We start from the raw sequence: 22,904 nt of genomic DNA on the forward strand, positions 1-22,904 counted from the left end.
TTTTTGAGTCATCTGATGGCGGCCATTTTAGGGATAGGTTTGCCTGAGTCCTCCTAGGAACGCCCCCACCTCCTGGAGACACCTCCGAGCTTTCGTCACCAGCCGAGTAACCAACCACTGCTCCTCAGCAGAACACCCTCCCCACTGATGCCACTGACAGCGTGTGGAGGGGGCGTGTCGGAAAGGGTCAGAGGTTCTTAAAGAGACAGAGGCCGATTTCAAGACATTCACTACAGCCATTTTGAGAGAGACATTTTATACAAGGCAGTTATTCTAATTTACTGCATTTACAGACCAACAGGTTTGGTCATCATTGTAGTGTGATATAGACTGGTGCTATGTGATGGAAAAAAGCATAATACCCCCTCTTTAAGTGTAACACAAGTTTTTTATTTTATTTGTTGTTGTGGTCACACTTTATTTTACACTACCTTGATAGATTGTACCTCCTAACTAAATTCCATACAATGTAATCTGCTTTGTCATAATCTGTATTAACTGTACCTATCTAGATTACAACAAAACAAATGTCCATTTTAACTTTTAAAAACTATACATATGATTTTTTTTTATATATGTATTATTTACATTATTGCAACACAAATAGTTTCTTCTGGTCATGATGGAATTGCTCATCATAATTAAGTCAATAAAATGTCGCCAACATAGCTAAAACGTAGCCCACATCACCATCTTAATAGCCAGTCAGCTCTGCTTAAAAGTGCACTTGTACAGGAGCGGGAGCAGCTGTTGTGTATATGTCTGCTGAGAGACGGGCAGAAGGCAGTGCTGGAGGCGTTCAGACATCCTGCTCTTAAATAAATGTATTTCTCTCCTCTGAGCCCGGTGAATCCACTGTGCCGGGCTGTTGCGTGCAGACAAAGCTCCCAGCATCAGCATCCATCCAACTGCATCCACCTCAAATGCTAAATGTGACCTACAAACAAAAACCTGACGCTCGAGCACACGTTTTCTGGACAGTGGATGTATATGAGGCTTTCCCAAATAAGCCAGGCATGATGATTTGACCTCATTATTGCCATCCCTGGTTACAGCACCGTTTCAGCAAGGCAAAGTTAACTATATTTGGAGAACATGATCTTTCCAGATGCTTGTCATTGACTCCAGGGAACCCCAGTGTCAGATATACGGGTGAGTGGCAGCGTGACTTGATGCTCGTCACTGATAACAGTGTGACCTCAGTGCATATGTTTATGCTCACACTCTGGTGAATTGACACGCTTAATTAACTGATGGCAAAGCATTAGACGTTGCTTGTTAGTCAAGGATGCTGCAGAGGACTGCTGACAAGTGATAAACAGCCCTTTTCAAACATTATCCCATGGTTTAAAGCAAAAACGGATTCTTTTTGCTCCACATCTTTGTCTTCTTCACCAGCGCATCTTTTGAACCCGCCCACACACTCTAGCGCACTGTCCTCCAGTAAGACACCCTCTCTCATCTCCGCTGCTGTTTGCATGATTTGTAGAGAGAGCTGTGGGCACACTGACCTATATATGCAGAGGCAGCAATCTTGGCAAGGGAAAGTGTAGCACTAGTAGCCTAAATGTAAAAAGCTTATTACTTAACAACATGTGGAGTTTATTGAATCGCACTTGCATGTTTTGGCATCTTTCTTGTGTCATTCTGTCCTGAAATTGAAAGTACAGAGTTGTAGTGAAATCTGGATGATTTACTGGATTACTTTGATAAGGGCAAGTCTGGGACAGTTTCGGCTTACAGGCTTACAGTTACAGAAGAAGCAGCTTGGAGTCAAGGGGCAGCAAGTTGAAGGGTTGAATGGAATTTTTCCATGCCTTCTTAAAACAGAAATGGATAACTTGTAACTGTTTCCTGTCCCCATGTTTTAAATAGAAAATTAAAAAATGAAATAAGATTAAAGACGGAAAAAAAAAGTTTTTCAATAAGCAAAACATTTTGGCCCTACTTCAACATTTATCACACATCAAAAAATACTGTTAGCCTTTAGCTCCAAGCCTAAATTCATAAACAGAAAATTCCCTCCAGTGAATTATTTAGACAGTACATAAAGATTTTAACATGTTGTAAGCGACCATCCACAAAGTGTTACTATTTATTTCAGTGGACATGGCTAACTTTCCATAAGAATAAAACATGGACAGGAATCAGTTCAAATCATGGGAAGATATCCGAAACTAGCATCACGTTGCCAGGTTCAACATTCCATGCACAGAACGAGATGTTCAAAGGTAAAGCAACGACAGAACTGATGACCATAGCATGAATCTATTCACCAACATTAGCAGAATATAGCTAATATATCACAAGGCTGATCTGATTGTAAATTGAAGCCTATATGCATTGGATTTTTTGTTGTTGTTGAACCTCCTAATATAGCTGAGGATATCTAAGTAAGCGAAAGAGATTGGGTTGTTGCACAAAGTGGCTTCGCTAGCTCCACTAACCTTAAGTTGCAAAGCGCCAGCGCATCCTGTCTAAAGTCTTTTCTAATTAAGATAAGCTTAGACAAATGTTTTTATTGCATGTGAGCCTTTAGCTTCAAGACAAACTCGTCTACCCACCTCCTCCTAAGTATTTACATCTTACATCAAGTTTTAACACACACGTATCATTTACCAGGAACTCACTATAGAATCTTTAGAAAATATGATTATTCAAATGGGTCTTAGTCTAATCCTAATAGGAAATGAATTAATACAGGAAGCACTGGCGATTGCAACTTCGGGTTAGCAGAACTAGCATAGCCACATCATCCCACAAGTCAATGAGTAGCACTGACACACTTACACCTCACATGCATAAATATACTAATTAGAAAAAAATATCTGTGATTCACTACTAGTCTCTGAGCCGGTTTTCATAAGTTTGAGTTGGCATTCTTAAAAGTTTCTCTATCTGTAAAAGATTCGAACATGCTAGCTAGCCGAGCATTAAAGTGACGACTAATTTTCAATCGTTAAATGTGTTAAGAAATGTGGCCCGTGGGATGATTTAATGTGGCCCTTTGTGGAGCATGAATTCCTGAGCATGTCAAAAAAAAACAGTAAGTCTCTATTCCATTCCTGTGCGGAGTTATGGATTTTTAATGAAATAACCAGTTTGCTCACTCCAGCCACTAGGGGGCGACTTAAATTTAAAAAAAGGAAAGAATTCCACACATGTCCAACAGAGGGCACTGACATAATAAGAGATCAGGATGTAAACAGCATATTATAGCCACCTTGGGCGGCTGTGGCTACAATAGTAATTTACTGCCATAGAATGTGGAGTGAATGAATAATCACTTCATGTAGCACTTTAAGAAACATGTGACACAGGCTGATGCGCAATAAGTTTAAGTCATTATTTTTCAGGCCACAGTCCTTCGACCCTCGACCCAAACGACTTCGACACCCCTGTGATACACATTTAAGACCTTTTGTGCTTCTCATTAGTCCATGAAACCCATAGTATCCTGAAGTAATAATGCTGACTGATTTTGTGTACTATCTTCTTGATCTTTCCAGTCAACTACTTGTCGAGCTCTACCTGGGTTGCTTTCGGTATACAAATATAGGTCAGTGGATGGGTTGACTACCTCGCTCGGCCCGTGCGCCCAATCAGCGCAGAGCAGTGATTTGTGCAGTGCAGGGGGAGCTCATTTGGCAGTGTGTCCGAGTGCAAGTTAGTCATGAGTGCACCAGGAGGACCATTTCCCTCCAGCCCGGCCTGTTCTCTGAGGCTTTCATTCTCCACTCTCAAATCCAGGTCACGCTAAAGAGATGGAGGAGAACAGTGAAAGAATTAAAACGGGACGGTGCGAACACAAATTCTGCCACAATTCTTGTTCCTGAGCACGTAATATTTCAATCTTCACCAAGTTGTGCTAATCAGTCATGTTCAAGCCGCCGTAGATTAGGTAGAAATCCTGATACTAAAACTGGATTCCATTTGTGTCTTAAATCCAATCCAAGGTCTTTCCTCAAAGCCACAGATTTTGTTGGTTGCATGTTTACCTACTTTTACGTACTTCCCCTGACCCACTTTCTGCATTCATCAAAGGTATACCCATGACTGATCTGATTATATTATCTACACTAAGCCCTGTGGTATCCGAGGTAAAAAAAAAAAAGAAGCTTCATCCAGTGCATCACGGGAAAATCCTTTGTTTATAGTTTTGAGGCTTAATTTTGTGCCACGTTTGACATTATCCTAACCACCAGTCATGAGATTTTATATTTCACCTCCTGTCTGACTACTCGACTTGCTTCGCCTGCATATTTCCATAATTTAAAATCTGCGGTAAAATATTGATGTATGCTCTTGGCGGAGAAAAGGAAACAGAAAAACCTACAGTATACACTACACTAAAATCACAAAGAATTTTCTCAAATTCAGTAACGAAGTAAATTTATTTAAGTAGAATTTTACATTTCTAAAAGGGCTCAGACTTAAAAAGTAAATATGTTTTGTTAAAGCAGTACTAAGTAACTCTTCCCCCTAGAGGCCATAAGTGCAACTGCAGGTGTAGTAGCAAGTTACGATTTTTTAACTTATTAATTGTCTTGGAGAGTAAATACTACGCTGACAGGAAAGGCGAAGGGAGAGAGGGTTACTGTGCATCCAATTATACAATGAAAATATTTTTTTTCACTCAAACTTGGCTGTAAATACTGTTTAAAGTGACGTTAGCCCGCAGTTAGCTTTGCCCGTTAGCATATTAGCTTCTTCTTCGTGATTCCATTAGTGTGTATTGCTTTCTCCGCACCGGTGGCAGTCAAGTTGCAAACATGGTTTTCTGGCCAGAGACACCAGGGGAGATGAAAGACCCTCCAATCATCCCATAAACACTTGTATCACCCCCACAGGGACTACGGAAAGGATTTATTAAGGTAAACAAGTTACTTAGTACTGCTTTAATTGTAGAACCCTAATAATGCACACTCCAAAACATATACTGTATACTGTCAAATGTCACTGACTCACAACATGGAAGAGGGTTTCTTTCTGCCATTGTATTTTTTGATGCTGCATTTTTAATAAAACCTTTTTTTTTTTAAACTGACTGACACTAAGTATTGTCAACAAATACAACTTTTACTTATACTGACAAGTAGCATCTGTCCTTTTACTCAAGCTCTGTGGATGCTAGCTAGTATTGTGTCTCAGTAAACAGTGATTCAGAAAGTGCAGTGTCATTCAAATGATGTCACCTGCACATTATGAATATCATAATATAATATAAGTCTTCAAGCAACATGATCGTGATTAGTTAAAATCCCATTAAGCAAGTTACTTTTAAAGAACACGAGCCGCCATTGAGCAAGTGTCTGTTTAGACTACCCCGAATTCTAATAGATGCTAAGTAATCGTTGCTAACAGCATCACCCACGGCGCCTCCATTAAGCACAATTACTTTTGTAGCGTGCTAGCGTACAGCTCTCTGGTGTAGAATTAAAAGCCTTATGAATGATGCAGAGTGGAGCCTGTTCCTCCCATGGCTTGTGCTGATGTGACACAAAGAGGCTTGATGATTTTTCTTCTTCTGCTGAGTTCATAATGCTGAGCGGGTGACACAATGAAATGGGTCAGTGCTTCCACTTTATACAGTGGTAAGTGTCAAATATGTAGTTTAAGTTTATGCAGCGAGATTCCATTCACAGTCCACATTATAAACAAGAGCTAAAAGGAAAAGCTGCGATCTGTGTCTTGAACATGACAATAACAATATCATTGTGATGTTTTACTATATTGCCAAAGTCATGTTGTTGCAATATTAGGTGAAAGCCAGCCAGACTACATGCTTTTCTTATTTTTTTCCCCCCAATGTAGCCTGGGACCGAGTGTGATTTCTTACGTAAGCAGTTTTACGATGCCATTGGCCAGTGGAGCGGAGACAAAGGAAAGATCTACATATGTTGTTTTTGCCACAAAAACTGAGGGATACAAGGAGTCAGCAACTCGGTTCAGATTTCAAATCGTGAGAGAATTCAAAAAGACAAATGTGCACGTGGAGATAAGTAGTTATCTGAAGTTGGGGAGCAGGACCACACCTCTCCTGCTGCCAGCCTATTTCAGCCCCCAATACTGACGTCGTCCTCTCATCTGGTGTTTCCAGGCCCTCCCTTCCTCCCTTTATCAAATTTTCTTCTGCTTCTCCTACAGGTACGGGGGGGAGGGAAGCCTGGAAGCTTCCCTCATCGAAGCCCCAAAATGGCATTTTATGTATTGTCTATTCGTTGAGATTGTGATCTTTGTGATTGAACGGCTGTTTCAATGTACGTTTGGAACGGGACAAAACTACTTTCAATAGATGGCAATAACAACAAGAAGATACTCTTAGTGAGTGTGAAGCATTATTTTATTATTTATTTATTTGTTTATTTGACAGGGACAGTACAAGGAAACATTGCCAACTCGTTGGCCGATGTTCTGTACATAAGGCGTCTAGCCATCGGCTAATTTGCAGCCCCGTCCCTGGTTAGGCTTTTGAGAGGGTTTATAAAAGAACAGAAAAATGAAAAATCAGTATCATTAGCATCTGCTTCTGAGAGTGATAAAAGAGATTGTGGACCTCATGGAAAAGCATTACGCAGGTACTTGTTGAGTAACATTACAATTAGGAATAATGTTTTACTAGCGGTTAATTCCGTCTTGTGACAAGGTGGTCTTTGATTGGATCGATAAAAAACTGGCTGGCTGGCTGTCCAGGTTAATTAGGTGATGCAATATCCATATCAAAATTTGATAAAAAACTTCCATCCAACTAAAACACTGTACTGAAATGGTTTAGAAAAGTACTGTAATAAACCCCTTATCACTAAATTCAAGACCGTTATCAAATATCGCTATTTTTTTCTTCGGAGGGGTGTCTAATTGGTAGTTTGTAGAGAACAGTGTAATACTAAGCGTTTGCAGATTTTGTGATTTGTTAATTGCGCATATTCGAATTGCGCTTTCGATTAGCGATTGATTCTTCATCCCTAGTGTGCAGGAATCCAAAGAGCTTAAACCTGCGTAACCCCTTTAAATCCACCACAACCTTTGGGATAATTGGGCACTAAACTAGCCCCGCAGCAGATTACGGGTCGCTTGCACGGGTAACTTCCTCTTCTCACTGTCTGATGTTTGCATCCTGCAGTTTCCTCCATCAAATATTCAAAAGCTTCTTGCGGCGCTAACATTTAAACACCCAGCGCTGGCAGAGATGGAGCAGCAGAGGCTAAGAGCGAGCGACCGAGCTAGCGGGGTGGGGGTTGGGTGCTGTCGCTGGCTATAAACGGACAGCCGTAATCCACAGCCGAGTGCGTTTTGGCGCAATCCCCCATTTTGGGCTGTCCCTGTTGCATCCTCTTCTTCTATAGCGTAGCAACATGTATCTCTGAAGCCTTTGTAGAATGTTCTTCCTCCAGGCAGTAGCAAGTCTTGTATCCTACTTTCAGATTGCAACGTTATAAAAGGGCAAAGCTTCTCTTCTTGCGGCGGTAAAACAAAGAAAGAAATGTGCCAAGGCCGAAAGATCTATTATTAGCGACTATGCCGGTTGCAAAGTATGTGCAAAGTGGTTCAACACGTCAAGAGCATAAAGCACAAGCTAACGTTTAAAAGAAGGGAAGCTAAGAAGTCTTATGTTTTGAGATGGTTTATGGTAAATATCTCTGCAATTACTTCACCTATTCACATGAAACAAAAAAACGGGCAAACCCTCTTCAGGGAGTAGAGAGAATGACATGCTATGAAGCAGTGAAAACAAGCTGTCACTTTCAGCGAACGGCACGCTATGGCACCATGAAGAACACACTTTGAGCGCAAAACTGCTCAGAGCGGGTTCAGCGATGGATTTTGGACCAAAAACGTGGGCATTTTTATGATTCCTCTATGATGCAGTGAAATCCAGGAAGTACAGATTTCGCTTCAGTCATAGACGAGGAAACAACTAATCGTAATCGTGCAAGAATGGAGAAAAAATATTATTCCAGGTAGGTTGTTAACAAGATTATAACATCAAAAAAATATCAATATCAGTTTTGCACGATATGTCTACTTTACCCACACTAATGCATTAGTATATTAGGTTTGTGGACTCGAAACTTTCAAAATTCCTGAATTATCCACAAAGCTGTATTGATGGGATTCATTCAAGTGATGCAAAATTCAGTCACTGTTCTCAGAATGGCGTTCATATTTTTCACATTTTGGTGTGGTGGTGTCAAAGGGTTGATTTAAGGCATGTACTGATCAGGCGTTACCTTTGTACAAAGCTAAAGCTGGTGTAGAAATAAGCATCTCCCCTGGCTTCCCTCCCTGGCTGCTGATGAATGTGTGTCACAGATGAATATAGAATATGAATAAGGAGGAGGAGGGAGATGTGGTGGAAGTGGGACATCCAGGACGGGATTGAGGATCACGACTTGGACATCAGATCAAAATCAACTTGCAAAGAATTTTCTCAACCGATAGGACTGCGTCATTTCTGATTGGAACGGTTTTGGACAAGCATTGGCAATAGCAAATACGTTTAGCATTTTACGTTTTAGAAGATTCAGCTCACAGTACATAGCTTAAAAAACTCTGAAGAGGAGACTGAAATATGAGCTGTTAAAGATAAGAATCATTTGGAGAGGTCTGAATTGGGTTAGGCAGGAAATCCTTATGGAGACATATTACCAAAACAATTACAGTTTTTTAAATGGATTATGATAAATTTTGTTGCCCTATCAAACAATCAGAGACTACTGGCAAAATCAGAAAGAGGTCATGAATGTGGGGTCTGAATGTTAGGCGTTGGCATGTTTATGTGAATACACCTCCACTGAGCATATTTCACCTGTAGTTGTGCCACTTAATGAATGCGTTTAAAGGGATATTTCAGGATTTTTGACATAGGGCCTCATTTCCTAGTTATCCAGAGTGTTGCTGGTACCTGGAGATATTTTTTTTGTAATTCATGCCGTTCTTATGTTTGAAGAGTTTCGTGGCGCTAGGCTAATGCAAGGCTAGCCTGCATTAAAAACAGTGTGACCCGCTCCACAGAGCACTTGAGGCAAATCACTTATAACGCCAGACTAACCATATAAATGTCTGTGTCGATAGATAATTTTAATCATTTTGCATTTAAAATAACTTATATTTGAGCAGCATCAGCGTCGTGGTTGTATAAGCTACGCGCTAGAAAATAGTCCCTCAAAATGCGATCATTCATGTGATGCAAGGTCAGTTATATTCCAAAAATTACTCTATCGACACAGACATTTATGTGGTTAGTCTGGTGTTATAAGTGATTTGCCTCAGGTGCACTGTGGAGCGGGTCACACTGTTTTTAATGCAGGCTAGATTACATCGTATAAATGCGCTAGCCTTGCACTAGCCTAGCGCCACGAAACTCTTCAAACATAAGAACTGCATGAATTACAAAAAAAATATTTCCAGGTATCAGCAACACTCTGGATAACTAGGAAATGAGGCCCTATGTCAAAAATCCTGAAATATCCCTTTAATGTCTTTATCGGAAAAACAACATGGTTCTGTTCTATCTGAAAACATTAATTGCAAAATGGTTTATTGATCTGGTAAACGAATGCAAGTGTAAACATGGCCTCTAAATAAGTTAGCTGCTAATTGCTGACAACACTTCCTGGTCCAAGTGGTGTCCATTCCCGTGGCCACTCCACTTGGAAACATTGTGTCCCATGTGAATTGAGCCTGTTTCTTTAAGCATTTTTTAGCCCGTTAAAATTATTTAAAAAAAACATGCAGTAGTGAACACACCAAACTGAATATCCCAATCTTTTACTGTGACATGTATTGTTTCAAAGTGTGACAAGCCTATTTGAAGCCACTTTTCTCTCTCTCCACAGAAAGGCTCATCTGTTTCTCTGCTCAAACATTGTCGCCTTCTTGTCTCGTGCTGCTGAAACACTGGGAGATTCAAATTGCGTGATCTACCGCTGTGAATGGAGAAGAGCTGGGATGTCTTACCTCTCCATAGTCAGTGGTGAGTACGAGGGTCCCATCGCTACAGGAGTTGACAGTAGCCGGAACCAGCTGCTCCTTCTCTCTCACCCACACACGGGCCCCCTGCAAAAAAACAACCGGCAGACTTAGGCCAACACTGCCGACTGACAAAGTGCAAAACTTTATGTTTGGTATTTCTTTCATGGTGGAAAACTCGTGGGAAATTCAGTCACCAACATAGGAACATGGAGGAGTGATTTGTTTAATCACAGAACAGCAGCTACTTGAATCAAGAAATGCGCAGCTGTCTTCATCTATCTGACTTCATCAATAATTCATCAATAAACCTGTTGTGTGAGACGACACTCAGGACCGTTAGAAGTTACAGCAACTTTGTTCTTCTTTAAAGTTGAGCTAATGTGGCCGACTTTCCCACAAATCGCCTTTAAAGCTGGAGCAATAGCTGAAGGCTGTGATTCCAAAATACAAACACGAGGCCAATGTGCTGTCGTAAGATAGAGCAGTATAATTTTTCCCATTCTCTAATGCAAAAGTATAAGTTTCCCCATACTCTTTAAAGCAATACTGAGTAACTTTTTTACCTTAAAAAAAATCCTTTTCGTAGTCCCTCTGGGGGTAATATAAGTGTTAATGGGTTTCATCTCCCTTTGGTGTGTCTGGCCAGAAAACCATGCTTGCAACTTGACTGCCATCGGGTCGGACTCACCAATACGCACTAATGGAATTACGAAGATGAAGCTAATATGCTAATGGGCAAAGCTAACTGCGGGCTAGCACCACTTAAACAACATTTACAACCAAGTTTGAGCGAAAAAAATGATCTCCATTGTGTAATTGGATGTACAATATCCCTCTCTCCCTTTGTCTTTTCTGTCAGCGTAGTATTTACTATCACGAACAATTAATAAGACAAAAAAAAAACGCAACATGCTATGACACCTGCAGTGGCGCTTACAGCCTCTAGGGGCACGGGTTACTTAGTACTGCTTTAATGTGTGTAATAATCAGGGCTTTACACTCGCTCATCAAGTTAAGTCTTTTGTCAAATGCAACTATTCACTTAATGGTTGTTACATGCCATATTTTAAGTAATAAGGGACCTAGACAAGACGTTGTATTACTAAACTGAAACTAGCCACACATCGTTGAAACATTATTGGACACTCTACTCCAGATTGATTGCTTTTCTTATTGAATGTCCGATTGAAAAATAAATGGAGTGAACATAATCATCAGTCAAACGTAAATTCAGTACAGAGCTGTAACATCTGCGCTCTCCATCAGTGACGGCTCGGCCCGGTGTCTGTTGGAGCTGGAGATGGTTCAGAGGAAGTGCACTCTCCCCAGACGCCTCCCCTCCTGACAAAGACTTCATTCACAAAGTCAGCGACCTCTGACCTGACACGTCCCAAAAGAAGCAGAGGGCAACAGAGGGAGCATATGAGGGGGAATGAGGGGAAGGCTACTGTTCGCGATATGTATATTTTTGTATATTTTTAGGTTCAGCCATTTTGACAAAGCATTCTGTGGAGCAAATAATAATCTCCAATGACTTCAAATCTGGCACAGAAATTCCAAGCAAAAGTGTTTAGTATGCGCGGTATTGTGGCCCACTGCCTCGGGACTTTTGGATTCAAAGCCTAAAACAAGCTTTCGCCAAACAACATGCATAATAAATGAATCGCATAATAAATCTTTTACATGAAAGATAATTGTTTAAAAAGTATGTTAATTGGTTCTGTAAAGCAAGCTTTCACCCACAAGTGGGCACTTTTTGGACAAAGAAAATCCCCTGCTGTCCTGTTTTCCAGGTTTATGATCACTAAAACTAGTTTATAAAATTGACTATTTTCCCCACAAATGTAAAAACAAAATACAGCAATGGGGTAAAAGGTATTTCTCATTTTTAGGCCCATATATAAATCAAATCCATGTTTGTATAAAGGTCAGTCAGCCGCGCAAATTCCACTTCAGTCATATATTTATATTTACAATGATGGCTCCACTTGACCTCATGACCCCATAAAGCCCTTGGGCAATGTTTACAACTCATCAGTTGCATCCTATTTTAACCACTCCTGTAGTAACGCCTCTATAAATCTATACACTCAGCCCTGGGAATTCAAGTATGAGCAGAAACCTGAAGTGCTTATTCCTAGTGAATTACTGAAACTGAAATTTTGGTCATGTTCGCTGGTACCGCACTACAAATTAGCTTATTAGGACAGCAGTGTAGGAGGCTAGGTCAGTAAGGTCACTAATATACTGTATGAAGGCAAAAGTTGTTTTGAAAATGGGGGGTTTGAAAATTTGTAGGAGGATATTCATAGTACAATGGATTTTTTAGTCAGTGTTGTAGTTTTTGAAGCAGGCTAGTAGCAAAAGAACAGCACATAGCACCATAAACTAGCCTTGTGCCAATCTAGCTTTATGCTAAATAGCAACTCTGCTAACTTAATAGCTCAATAAACACATTTAGTTCAGGAAATTCAATGTGTAGCCTATAAAACTGCATAAAATGCTCATCAAGAATTTGCAAAATTATCTAGCTATTTAGCTTATTCGCCTCTTAGCTTCCACTACTATCTTTCAGTTTTTCAGGATAAAGGATCCAGGAACTGTTTTGGAGGATCCGGCAAAGATTTGAGACGATGACTAGAGGCCGACTGATATGAGTTTTTCTTAGGCCGATGCCAATATTTCTATAATCCTGTTAAAAAAATACTTGGCCACTCCAGCACTGGCCGATTTTATTTCACTACTTTAGGTGATCCAATCATAGTTTCTGTCCCAGCTTTGATTAGTTGTCGTTAGCATTGGCATATTGTTGCTAGCCGCGGCATTTTGCACAGCGGTCAAAAATACAATAGTGGAGGTTAAAACTAACTCAGCGATTGAATTGTCCAGATTCTGCACTTCAAAATGACATGCAGCATGTTCATATTGACGGAGGTTTAAACTTAAAGCTAACTAATTTACATTGCGATGTTTCTCACCTAGGGAGGACTAGCGAGTTGTGGGAGGACTTATTTTAAAGCCCTCATTTTGCTCTTTCCCATGCAAAAAACAGGAAGTCTCTATCATTTTCGGACCTGGAAATATCGGCGCTAGATCAGCCGATAGCCGATATTTTAAAATCCCCAAATATCGGCCATACATATATCAATCGGCCTCTAATGATGCTGATGATGATGAGGATCCTGAAACAACATATTTACAAATTAAGCATTGCTAGCTTCTCTGTACTGTTAGCCATTGACACTGACTGTGGTGTCTCCATCTAAAAAGTGTACCAGCAAAAAGTCTGTCTGATGCAGCCGCCATCTTGGATGTTTACAAAACTCCGCCCTCACAATGTGATTGGTTCAGAAAGAATGCAACAGAGGAAGTAAAATCTCTATGAAGCGATACCTGAGTAACTTTGGTTACTGCTGTGTCTCTCAACTTTGTCTTCTCAGAGGGTCGTAAAAATGTCTGAAATAATGCTTGTCAGGGATCTTTTTTATTTTGAGATGTATTTGTGGGGGTTGTAGTTTTGGACAGGACCTATATGCAAACTCATCCAATTCTACATTTAACGTCAACATCACCCACTGCAATTTACTAGATTTCTTCTGTCCCTCCCCCCACTATACTGACCGCGACAGGAGCAGCCCAGCGCGTGACAAAAGGTGGTGATGCTTCCTCTGTTTTAGCCCTCATGTTTACAGACGGGCCCTCGAACACAGGCCCGGACAGGCCATTACCACCCCTGTGTTCCTTTGTGGACCAGTTCATCCTCCTAATCCTGTCAGTCAGTGCACAATGCAATCCAATCCACCGCAGTCCCGCTCCGTCCATCACTCCATCACCAAGACCTATTAACGATCACACACTCCAGTCGTCCTGTCAGCCCTAAACATGACCCCCGACCTCGTCTGGAGCCTCTTCTGAAGCTGCAAGTGACGGACGTGGTTGGTTGCTATAAAGGCGTAGAGTGCTCTTAGAGGTTTGTGTCTGAAGTATAGTAATTTGGATGCTTTCAAATTATACTTCTTCTCCTTAAATAAACCTTAACTATTTTGATTTTGAAGATGTCAAAAACAAGGCAAGTATGTTTCTTTCTTCACATGCATCAATCCATAACATGAAGATCACATTTATACTCAACAAAACTTGCCTGACCCGCCAGATTACAATCATTTTTCAAATTAAATCCTTAATTGAATCAAAAGACACGGGCTTCAGATCCTCTTGTGTTCACACATAGAAAGTAGGAGTAGCTGCACTTGAAATTGAAACTATACCTGTTCCTCATAAAATAAATTGCTGTCTTTTTCGTTACTAATGGCAATAGTCGGATTCAATGGGGATTTCTACCATATTTTATCACAAACAAGTACCCTTGCCATCATGCCCACTCAAAGATGTTCAGAAAGGCCTTTTACACATTACATTACACAGCTAAAACTAAGCTAACCAAATAAATGCATTCTACTCCATTGCTTTTTATTAGGGTTTGGCAAAGGGTCTATTTATAGTGAGCGGGGGCTTGAGGGAACGTTAGCGGGTGTGAGCAGTGATTCATCAGGGACTGTGGCCATGCTGTATTCAAATGGCAGCTTTGGAACAACCGCCAGAGCACACAGGCTGCAGGCTAAAACCATGCTCCAGGGAACCGTGCTTCTCTGCGTCCACATTATCTGATGCCCATACGTATTTTCTTGGCATTTCTTGGATCAACCTTCCCACCTCTTTGCAAAAAAACACTGCCGGGTTTGCTAAAGTTCAATTCCCTTTACAGAATATGCATCAAAAGTGACAAACGGAAAAATCCCATGCAGAAAACGTTTGTGGGTTTTTTTAAAAGAACGCTTGGACCCTTTGTTTATAAAATTGTTAATTACTTAATGATCGCAGTACATTTATAAACTGCGAGCTGTGAGATGCTAAGACTTACACATTTTTTGCGAACACAACCAAATACAAAATCGCAAGGCCATTTTGAAATGAAGTAAAGTTCAGTTTCAGATGAGATTTTTCACATTTAGCCCAATATTAGCCTTGTTCTGGCCTGTTTTTGTATTATTTTCAGTCTTGTTTTGACACAGTCGGTTGTGATTTCTGTAAATTCTGTACAATATTTGTCGTAACATACTGTGCGGGAATGGTTGAGTGAAGTATTGCAGTAACATTGTTCACATTTCAAGACAGTTGATCAAATACTATTTTTTTTTTTCATATCATGAATCCTACTTTAAAACACTATTTTAAATATTCAATTCGCTCGGCCATCTCCCAGCTGTGCTGCGACCCTCCTCCGCCCGTCCTATGCCTGGCCTCTCCTCGTCATTGTCAACTGGCCGCCCCAGGTCTCATCCTCTACCACTACTAGTGTCCAGACTCCGGGGAGAAGACTCCGTCAGCCATCCATCATTGCTGTGTATTTCATATCGTTTATTCAGTCTGAGCCCTAGTTATGATTCATGTCCAATAAACTCTCCCAACGCCACTCTGTTTCGCTGAGTCGAAGTGCTTTACGATCACATGCACAGTATTTTTTCCCCACAAATTAGTTTGCACCATACTGAACGAGTACAAACCAAATTCCCCCAAAAATCAGGGACAGGGCCTCTAGGTTGTATTGTAAGTGCAAGGTCCCTCAGTGAAAGTAAATGTGACAAAGATAAATAAATAATGTCAGATAGTACTGCGCGTTCAGGAAAAAATGGACAGAGACTAATGATCTGCGCGAACAGGGGGTGTCTCCAGGGACGGGGAGGTCAAGGGTCATGTTTGAGACTATCTAACTAATGTGCTACTGTTTGCGCTTGCGCTTTATTAATAAACTGCTAGCACTGCATGACTAAACAAACCAGAATCCACGATTTTCTTTTAATTCTGTCAGACACTTTGTTTCCGCCTGGTTTACGGGAGTATCCCTGTAATCGACCAATCCAGATGAACAAACACTAGCACAAAGTCTAACATCTTCACCATCAACACAAATGAAGTAAATGAGGTTAGCTTTCTCGCAGTATCATCAAAAAGTGGTGACCTGATTTGCACATTTGCGGCAAAAATTACATCAAGCCATAGGATTAATATTGATACTTTGGAATTTTTGATGTATATACCCTTTGAATACAAACAAAATGGTGGAAGTTGGTCTTTGAAGTGTGAAATAACCGACTGTTTGAGTGAACAACAATGAAAAAAGTCTTGCATTTCCCACAATAGTCAACATAGCCAGCGGCATGCATTGCACGCAGAATCTATATTTAGAGCATTTAGATGACCCATTTGTTCCGTCTAACCCTCTTTCTAAGCCTACAGATACAGTATGTTGGATGTGGACTGCGGCTTGACCAGAACGTTTTCCCTCCTTTGGGATATAGCCAATCGCCAATAAAAAGCTAAAGCTTATACAAGCCGTTTACGGGGACAAATAACATCTCCCGTATCCACCTCTTTCCTGTGACTCGTGTCGAAACAAGGATGGGGGCAATTTCCGGTGAGATGCTGGAAGTTGCTCTGAGCCATTGGTTTCCAGGGCGAGTTTTCGTTTCACATAGCAGTTTATTTCAACATTTCAAGATGATTTTCTAAAAGATGTCCTCACGCGCTGAAGAACATGTTTCGCTGTTCGCGGTTGAATTGAAAAACAGGGAAAGTGACGTTTGAGGCTTGAACCTGCTAAATGCAACTGACACAAACCTAAATATAAGCCAATATGGGCCACACTGTTATCGCGGCTTTCCCACATCGGAGTATGTTGTAAAATATTCAATCACAAATGACATGGCCTATACCTCCTGTATCTAAACATAGCATGCCGTATTAGGCTGCATTTGAGAAGGTCACCGGTCTGACACTACAGTGACAGAGCATTCCGGCCCTCTCCTCGCCGCGCCATGACCTAAAGTGTGTCAGCTCTATTCCATTAAAGGTGATAACGCCATCAGGACACATGGCTTTCAGCAGATTACAGCAGCTGGTGGAGTGAGTGTATGTGCGTATGTGCGGGAGGGGTCATCTCAGCTAACACATCTGGAGTCAGAGATAGTTTTTAACATGACTTTAAAGGCCCTGTACCTGATTTGTTTTTAATTAAATTTGATTTAGGGTAGGGTCTCCCAGGGCAAACAGGTCCTAGATGATGGGTCAGACAAAGAGTGGTTCAAAAGCCCCTTATGAGAGACCAACAGGCCCGGTTAGAATCATGAGGTCGTCTTTCTGTGGATCCACCACCTGCAGGAGGAGCCATAAGGGGCTGGTGCAATGTGATTTGGGCAACTCCAAAGGATGGATGGATGGATGGATGGATGGATGGATGGATGGATGGATGGAGTATATGGAAAGGTTAATGCATTCACAAAAGTATACGATAGCTTCTGTCTCTAGCTTTGGGTCTGGCTTAGACACCATTTAAACTATAGGCTATATTTGCCTGTATTCTATACTTTTTTTTGACATATGACCATCAAGACGATGTGCAATTTTGTAAAAATCCTTCCTTTAATCCAAAATCTCAAATACTTCTCCAAGCCAGGAAGACAACATGTTCAGTCTTTACCGCCTCCACATTCGGCTACACATTTTGTATACTCTGCCTCTTGCGGAGATATGAGAAGAATAACTTTACTGTGTCGATGGTGTAGGAGAGGCAACGCTAACCTGAATTGTTCTCAGTCGGCCCAGCTCCCAGGGGACTCGTACGAGCCCATTTATCATTTGACCAAGAACACGGACAACACAAGCTCTTTTCTAGAACACATTGATGCAACGAAAATAAAAATAAACAATACTGAGACTGTCTTTAAATGGCTAGCATGATTAACTTACACTCAAATGTTCTCCGCTGTCTCAATCCAGGACGGGAACAGGAGACTTTATGAAACCAAAATATGGTTTTAGCGTTTTGTATCTATTATGATTACAATAACATTTGCCGTCTTAGGCCACATTCACTCTTGGTCCATCAGTGAACTTTCACGCACTTCCAGTCCAGGGAGAAATACTTTTTGTAAAGTTTGGATGTGCCACTTACAGTTGACAACAGAAAAAAACCGAAAAACTGATTGGAAGTAACTTTTCTCACTCACGTGCTCTGTTAGATGTGAGGATGTTCTAGGATTTGAATTTGTTTGCGATCGACTGCAAAGCCATACAAGCTAGCATTACCTTAAAGCTGTGCTACCTGAATTACTCTCTTATCAAACTGGGAAAACTCTCAGCTATTGCTTAAATATGTTTCTAGATCTCACAAACACTCCAGCACATTCCAATTGTTCAGTTGAATTCATAAGAAGCTCAATGTAGATTTATGGTGCAAAAAGAAGTTTATTCTACTACAAGAATATAATTTGGTTGACACAGCTTTAAAAAGCGTATGCAACACTGTGCAAGTATGTCCAATGGTTGAACTAGAAATCATAGCAACTGGCAGCTTACTATTATGTCCTGTGTATTGAACAAATCTCATCCCAATGGGTATGTGCAATCGATCATGATAGCAAAAAGAGTATTTTTCAAATGTATGCCGCAATTTTTATCAGGAAAAAAAATGCACATATTCACCCCAAATTATTTCGAGCCAAAGCATATTAACGCGTATTAACGAAGCACCTCCTAAAAAGATTACCCTCGACCTTCAAAAACAAACATGGAGCTTAAACGGGATCACCGGTTTGTTCAGCTGTTGTCATGCGCCCACGTGTCGGCCATGTTGGTACTGTACAAATCCCCTTTCACACAACACATTGGCCTAATTATCGCCTTCTCTCTCATCTTGGATTAAAAACTATACAGTCACACACGCGCCCGCCCCTCCCCCCCCCCACCCACATCTACACCCTCCCCGGCAACAACACTCCTCGGCAACAGTGGAAGCAGGGTGCCATGGAAACAGCTCCCATCCGGGAAGTGGATGATGGGAGATGGAGTTTTAGGTGATGTAAAGGTATGTGTATTGAAGATGGTGCTACACTATATCCGGGTATATGCAGGTGGTAATGAGTCAGATTTAATGATTTTTAATGCTATTTTAACGAAAAACATTTGTTATGCAATGATCAGTGTTAAGAATTAAATTAACTTAATTTTAATGTCAAGTTAATAGACTAAACTCTCCCTTCGTGATGCTTATTTTATGACGTTTTGTCCGTTAGCAAGCCAGAGATTTCCAGGAAATAAATGAACATCACGACACTCACAAATATTGACATGTTTGGTATCCACGTGTAGCACGAAAGGCGACTGAGACGATGCTGTAATCCAAATATGGCAATATCCTTTCAAATGTCAGACATATACATGTGCAAAAGCACACGTTACAAAAGTTTTTCTCAAAAAGAGGCTGTCCTTACACTTTCCAGTCTTATACTTAACAATATTTTGAAGGATTTCAACAACAAAAACATACATTTAAACCTGTCTCTTTTTATGCAAAAAATGCCTTATTTTCATATGAAAACATAAAGTACTACTGTGAAGGTTTCAAATTGGTATCTCTACAGTAAATTTCTTCCCCCTAATTTGTTTAATTTCAGACAAAGCTGCAGTTGAATGTGCTATGTTAACAAACTTATGTGGCAAAAAGTCAAGAAATGTTGTTTTAGTGACTCGTCTGAAACAAGTTGAATGGTTTTTACATTTACGGCCTTAAATCTGGCACAAAAACTACTTTTTTTTTTACACCTGAATTAGATTCAGTTAAGATTTTAGAGCAAAAAGAATTGACAACTCAATTTCTGTCAAAGTCGGAAATGATTTTCTCCATTTCGAAATCAAAGTGCCAAATCAAAGTGGCAGATATGCATTAGGGTAAGAGGATAGAAAGAGATGAAGACGCTGGCCTAAATGTGCTGCTGGAGTGTGAAGGAGAAGGAAGAGGCTGCCGGGCGAGCGAGTGATCATCAGAGATATGAGGGGAGAGAGAGCAGAGCCGATGTTACAGCTGAATATAGGTCACACATCTCCAGTGACTGTGTTGCACTGGAGCTAACTGCAGAGCGGGATACTGTACCCCCCCAAGACTCAAGGAGGCACTGTGGTGGGTATGATGAATCTGTTGGACTAGAGGCTACGTTGTTTTTCAATAAAAATGCCATCTTGGGAATGATTATGGTGTTTTTTTGTATCACTGTAAGCCTAGGTGTTAAAATGGGCCTGAACAGCAGTCCAGCACCTTGTATCATGACAAAAAGAAACTGTCTGACAACCACTAATGTTGCCCCCTCGAAATCACCAGGGAGAATCAGTTGGCTTTTCAAAGTTTATTTCGAGCTCAAATAGTACAGAAAAGAAAAGGGTAAACATAGGTCCCCTGTGAATAAAGAATAAAATAGTTTAGCGTACTATGGATTAAGTTAAAATGGACAAACAGATAAAACGACACTTACACGTCCCAGATGTCACAAGGCTTAGGCCACGGCCCGACTACTGCGCCACAGCTTCTGCCCTGAGGCTGTGGGCCTAGCTCTTTTAAACTAGCATAAAGCGGTCACGTGATGGACGCGCTTCCGGTTTCAATTATAAAAAGACAGTGTTTAATTTAGCGAAAAGATTAATACTGTTATTTACAGTGAACCACTTACCAACAATAATAAAAAGTGCTTAAATACTTTGTTGAAAATGGGCGGACAACACCCTCCCCCACTAAAAATAATGTTAAGCCAACATTCCCTTAATCCTACTGGGGGGTCTTACTTGACTTAAACCATACATTGTAGCAAATAAACAATTTGAACCACAACAATACTTCACAAAAGAGTCCAGGCTAAAAGAAAAGTGTCCGTTATCCAAGAGTCCTTTGGCACGGCGGTACGCGCAGGTTTAAAGGTCCATTCCCGTATTTGGGTAGATAGTCCGTTGAAGCATTGGTGGGCCCCAGAATCTTCAGAAGTGACTCAAGGAAAATACCTTCTACCCAAGATTTTGTAGCAGCATAGCAAATCAACTTAACAAATAGCATGTACTACTTAAACCATAATTAAAGTACATTTACTACTATTGCACATATCTCTATTGCACACAAGCCACCTACTTTAAGGTGCAAAGTGCAAAGTGCAACTCAATTTGCAGGTACATAAAGTGCATGTTACTACTGCATTACGACTGGGAATAAAAAGGATATAGGTTGGCCGAGGTGCTGAAGAAGCCGTCTCGGACCCTCGCTGGTTTGGACACACCGACAGGACAGGTCTGCACTTCCCGGACCGTGGGCTCACCAAGCTGGTCGTAGGTGTACAAGCGCCTGGGCCGTCTGGTTCTGCCAGGTCTTGCAGGTCGCTCCGAGGAGTCAGAGGAGGATGCCTCTCGCTCAGATGAATCCGCTTCCTGTACTGGCTCTGGCTCCGGCTCAGGGTCAACCTCTGGGATCAGGATCACCACTTCAGCTCTCTCCTCAGCAGGTGCAGCTCCCTGTTCCGGCTGTCTTGGAGTGAGGACTCTCGGTTGGAACTCTCTGGCAGTTGGATTGAGCGGCTGAAAAACGGGTTGGGGTGGCATGACGAGATGGTAGTCTTCCTCACTAGAGCTCTCTGTACCTGCAGGCTGGATGTTGCACTTAACACTTGTCCCTCTTCCTGGCGACGTTCTAGTTCTCCTGCTTCTCCTTTTAGGGTTGGGGACGACAGGCGCTGGTTCAACCAGGTAAGGACAAGGTAAGAGTAAGTTTCTGTGCAGCACACGTCTTCTCCCAACAGCATTCAGAGGCTCAACCACATAGACAGGGCTTCCAGGGCCTTTGCTCTCCCTCACCACATGGACAGTGTCCTCCCAGTGACTGCGGAGCTTCCCCGGACCACCTCGAGGCGTGAGATTTCTCACCAATACATGGTCACCCGGGTTCAGCGTGGAGCTCCAGGCGCGCTGATTGTAATAATCTTGGCCCTTTTTTGCTGACTTCCTCATGTTCGTCAGGGCAATGGCATAGGCTTCCTGCATTGCCTCTCTCCACTTCTCCGCATAGCCAGCAGGGGTCTGTTTCTCTGCGTCACCGAGCTTCTTGGGAAACAAGAGGTCAACTGGGAGGGTTGGTTCACGTCCAAAAAGCAAGAAGAAAGGGGAGTACCCTGTCGCCTCGTGGATGGTCGAGTTGTAGGCATGAACTACTTTGTTGAGGTGCTCCTTCCATCTGGCCTTTTGTGTCTCCTCCAGTGTCCGCAGCATACTCAACAGAGTCCTGTTAAAACGTTCGGCAGGGTTAGCTTGGGGGTGGTAAGGTGTAGTGCGAGAGTGTTGAATACCACCATATTCCTGGAGCTTCCGAAACAGCTGGTTCTCAAATTCTCTCCCTTGGTCATGGTGGATCCTGGATGGAAACCCAAAGCGTGGGATAAATTCGTCAAACAGCTTTCTGGCAGCAGTTTTCCCGGCCTTGTCTTTGGTTGCGTAGGCCTGAGCGTATTTAGTGAAATGGTCCACTAAAACCAGGATATACTCTTCCCCTCCGTTGCTTTTCTCCAGATGTAAAAAGTCTATTGAGACCATCTCGAATGGTGCAGAAGTTTCAATGCTTTGAAGTGGTGTCCTTGTGACTCTGTTGGGCCTTTTGTTTTTGATGCAGCTGCAGACACGTGTAACGTAGTGCTCCATCTCCTGCCTCATTTTTGGCCAAAAGAAGCGCTCTCGGGCCAGGGCCACCATCCGGTCAGCACCCAAGTGTCCCATCTCCTCATGGAGGTACTTGTACACCAGGGGCTTCAAGGGCTCTGGCACCACCAGTTGCAGCCTGTTGTTGGTCTTCCTCCACAAGAGTCCATCTTCACCCAGCTGCAGCCTTGGCCATTCTCTCAGGAGAACCCGGACTTGCTCACTCTCTGCAGCTTTGTCTCTGTACTTCAGGTAAGTGTTTTCTCTTTTCAGGTTGGAGACCCTCTGGATGGCTGGATCTGCATTCTGCTGGGCCTGGATGTCTTGGATGGAGAAGGGCTGAAGGGGTGGTACAGCACTGCCATCTGGTG

The 22,904-nt window shown here is 41.8% G+C and overlaps 1 protein-coding gene across 1 annotated transcript in view; it reads right to left on the reverse strand.

Moving 5' to 3' along the window:
• The window catches only part of myo10l1 (myosin X, like 1), a 68,722-nt gene that overhangs the window by 35,816 nt on the left and 10,002 nt on the right, over positions 1 to 22,904 (reverse strand). Inside the window, exon 2 of the mRNA XM_079573239.1 lies at positions 9,961 to 10,059. Coding sequence (XP_079429365.1) covers positions 9,961 to 10,059 — 99 coding nt within the window. The remainder of the gene's footprint in view (positions 1 to 9,960; positions 10,060 to 22,904) is intronic.

The sequence above is a fragment of the Gobius niger genome (assembly GCF_951799975.1).
Source record: "Gobius niger genome assembly, chromosome: 16".
Lineage (NCBI taxonomy): Eukaryota > Metazoa > Chordata > Actinopteri > Gobiiformes > Gobiidae > Gobius > Gobius niger.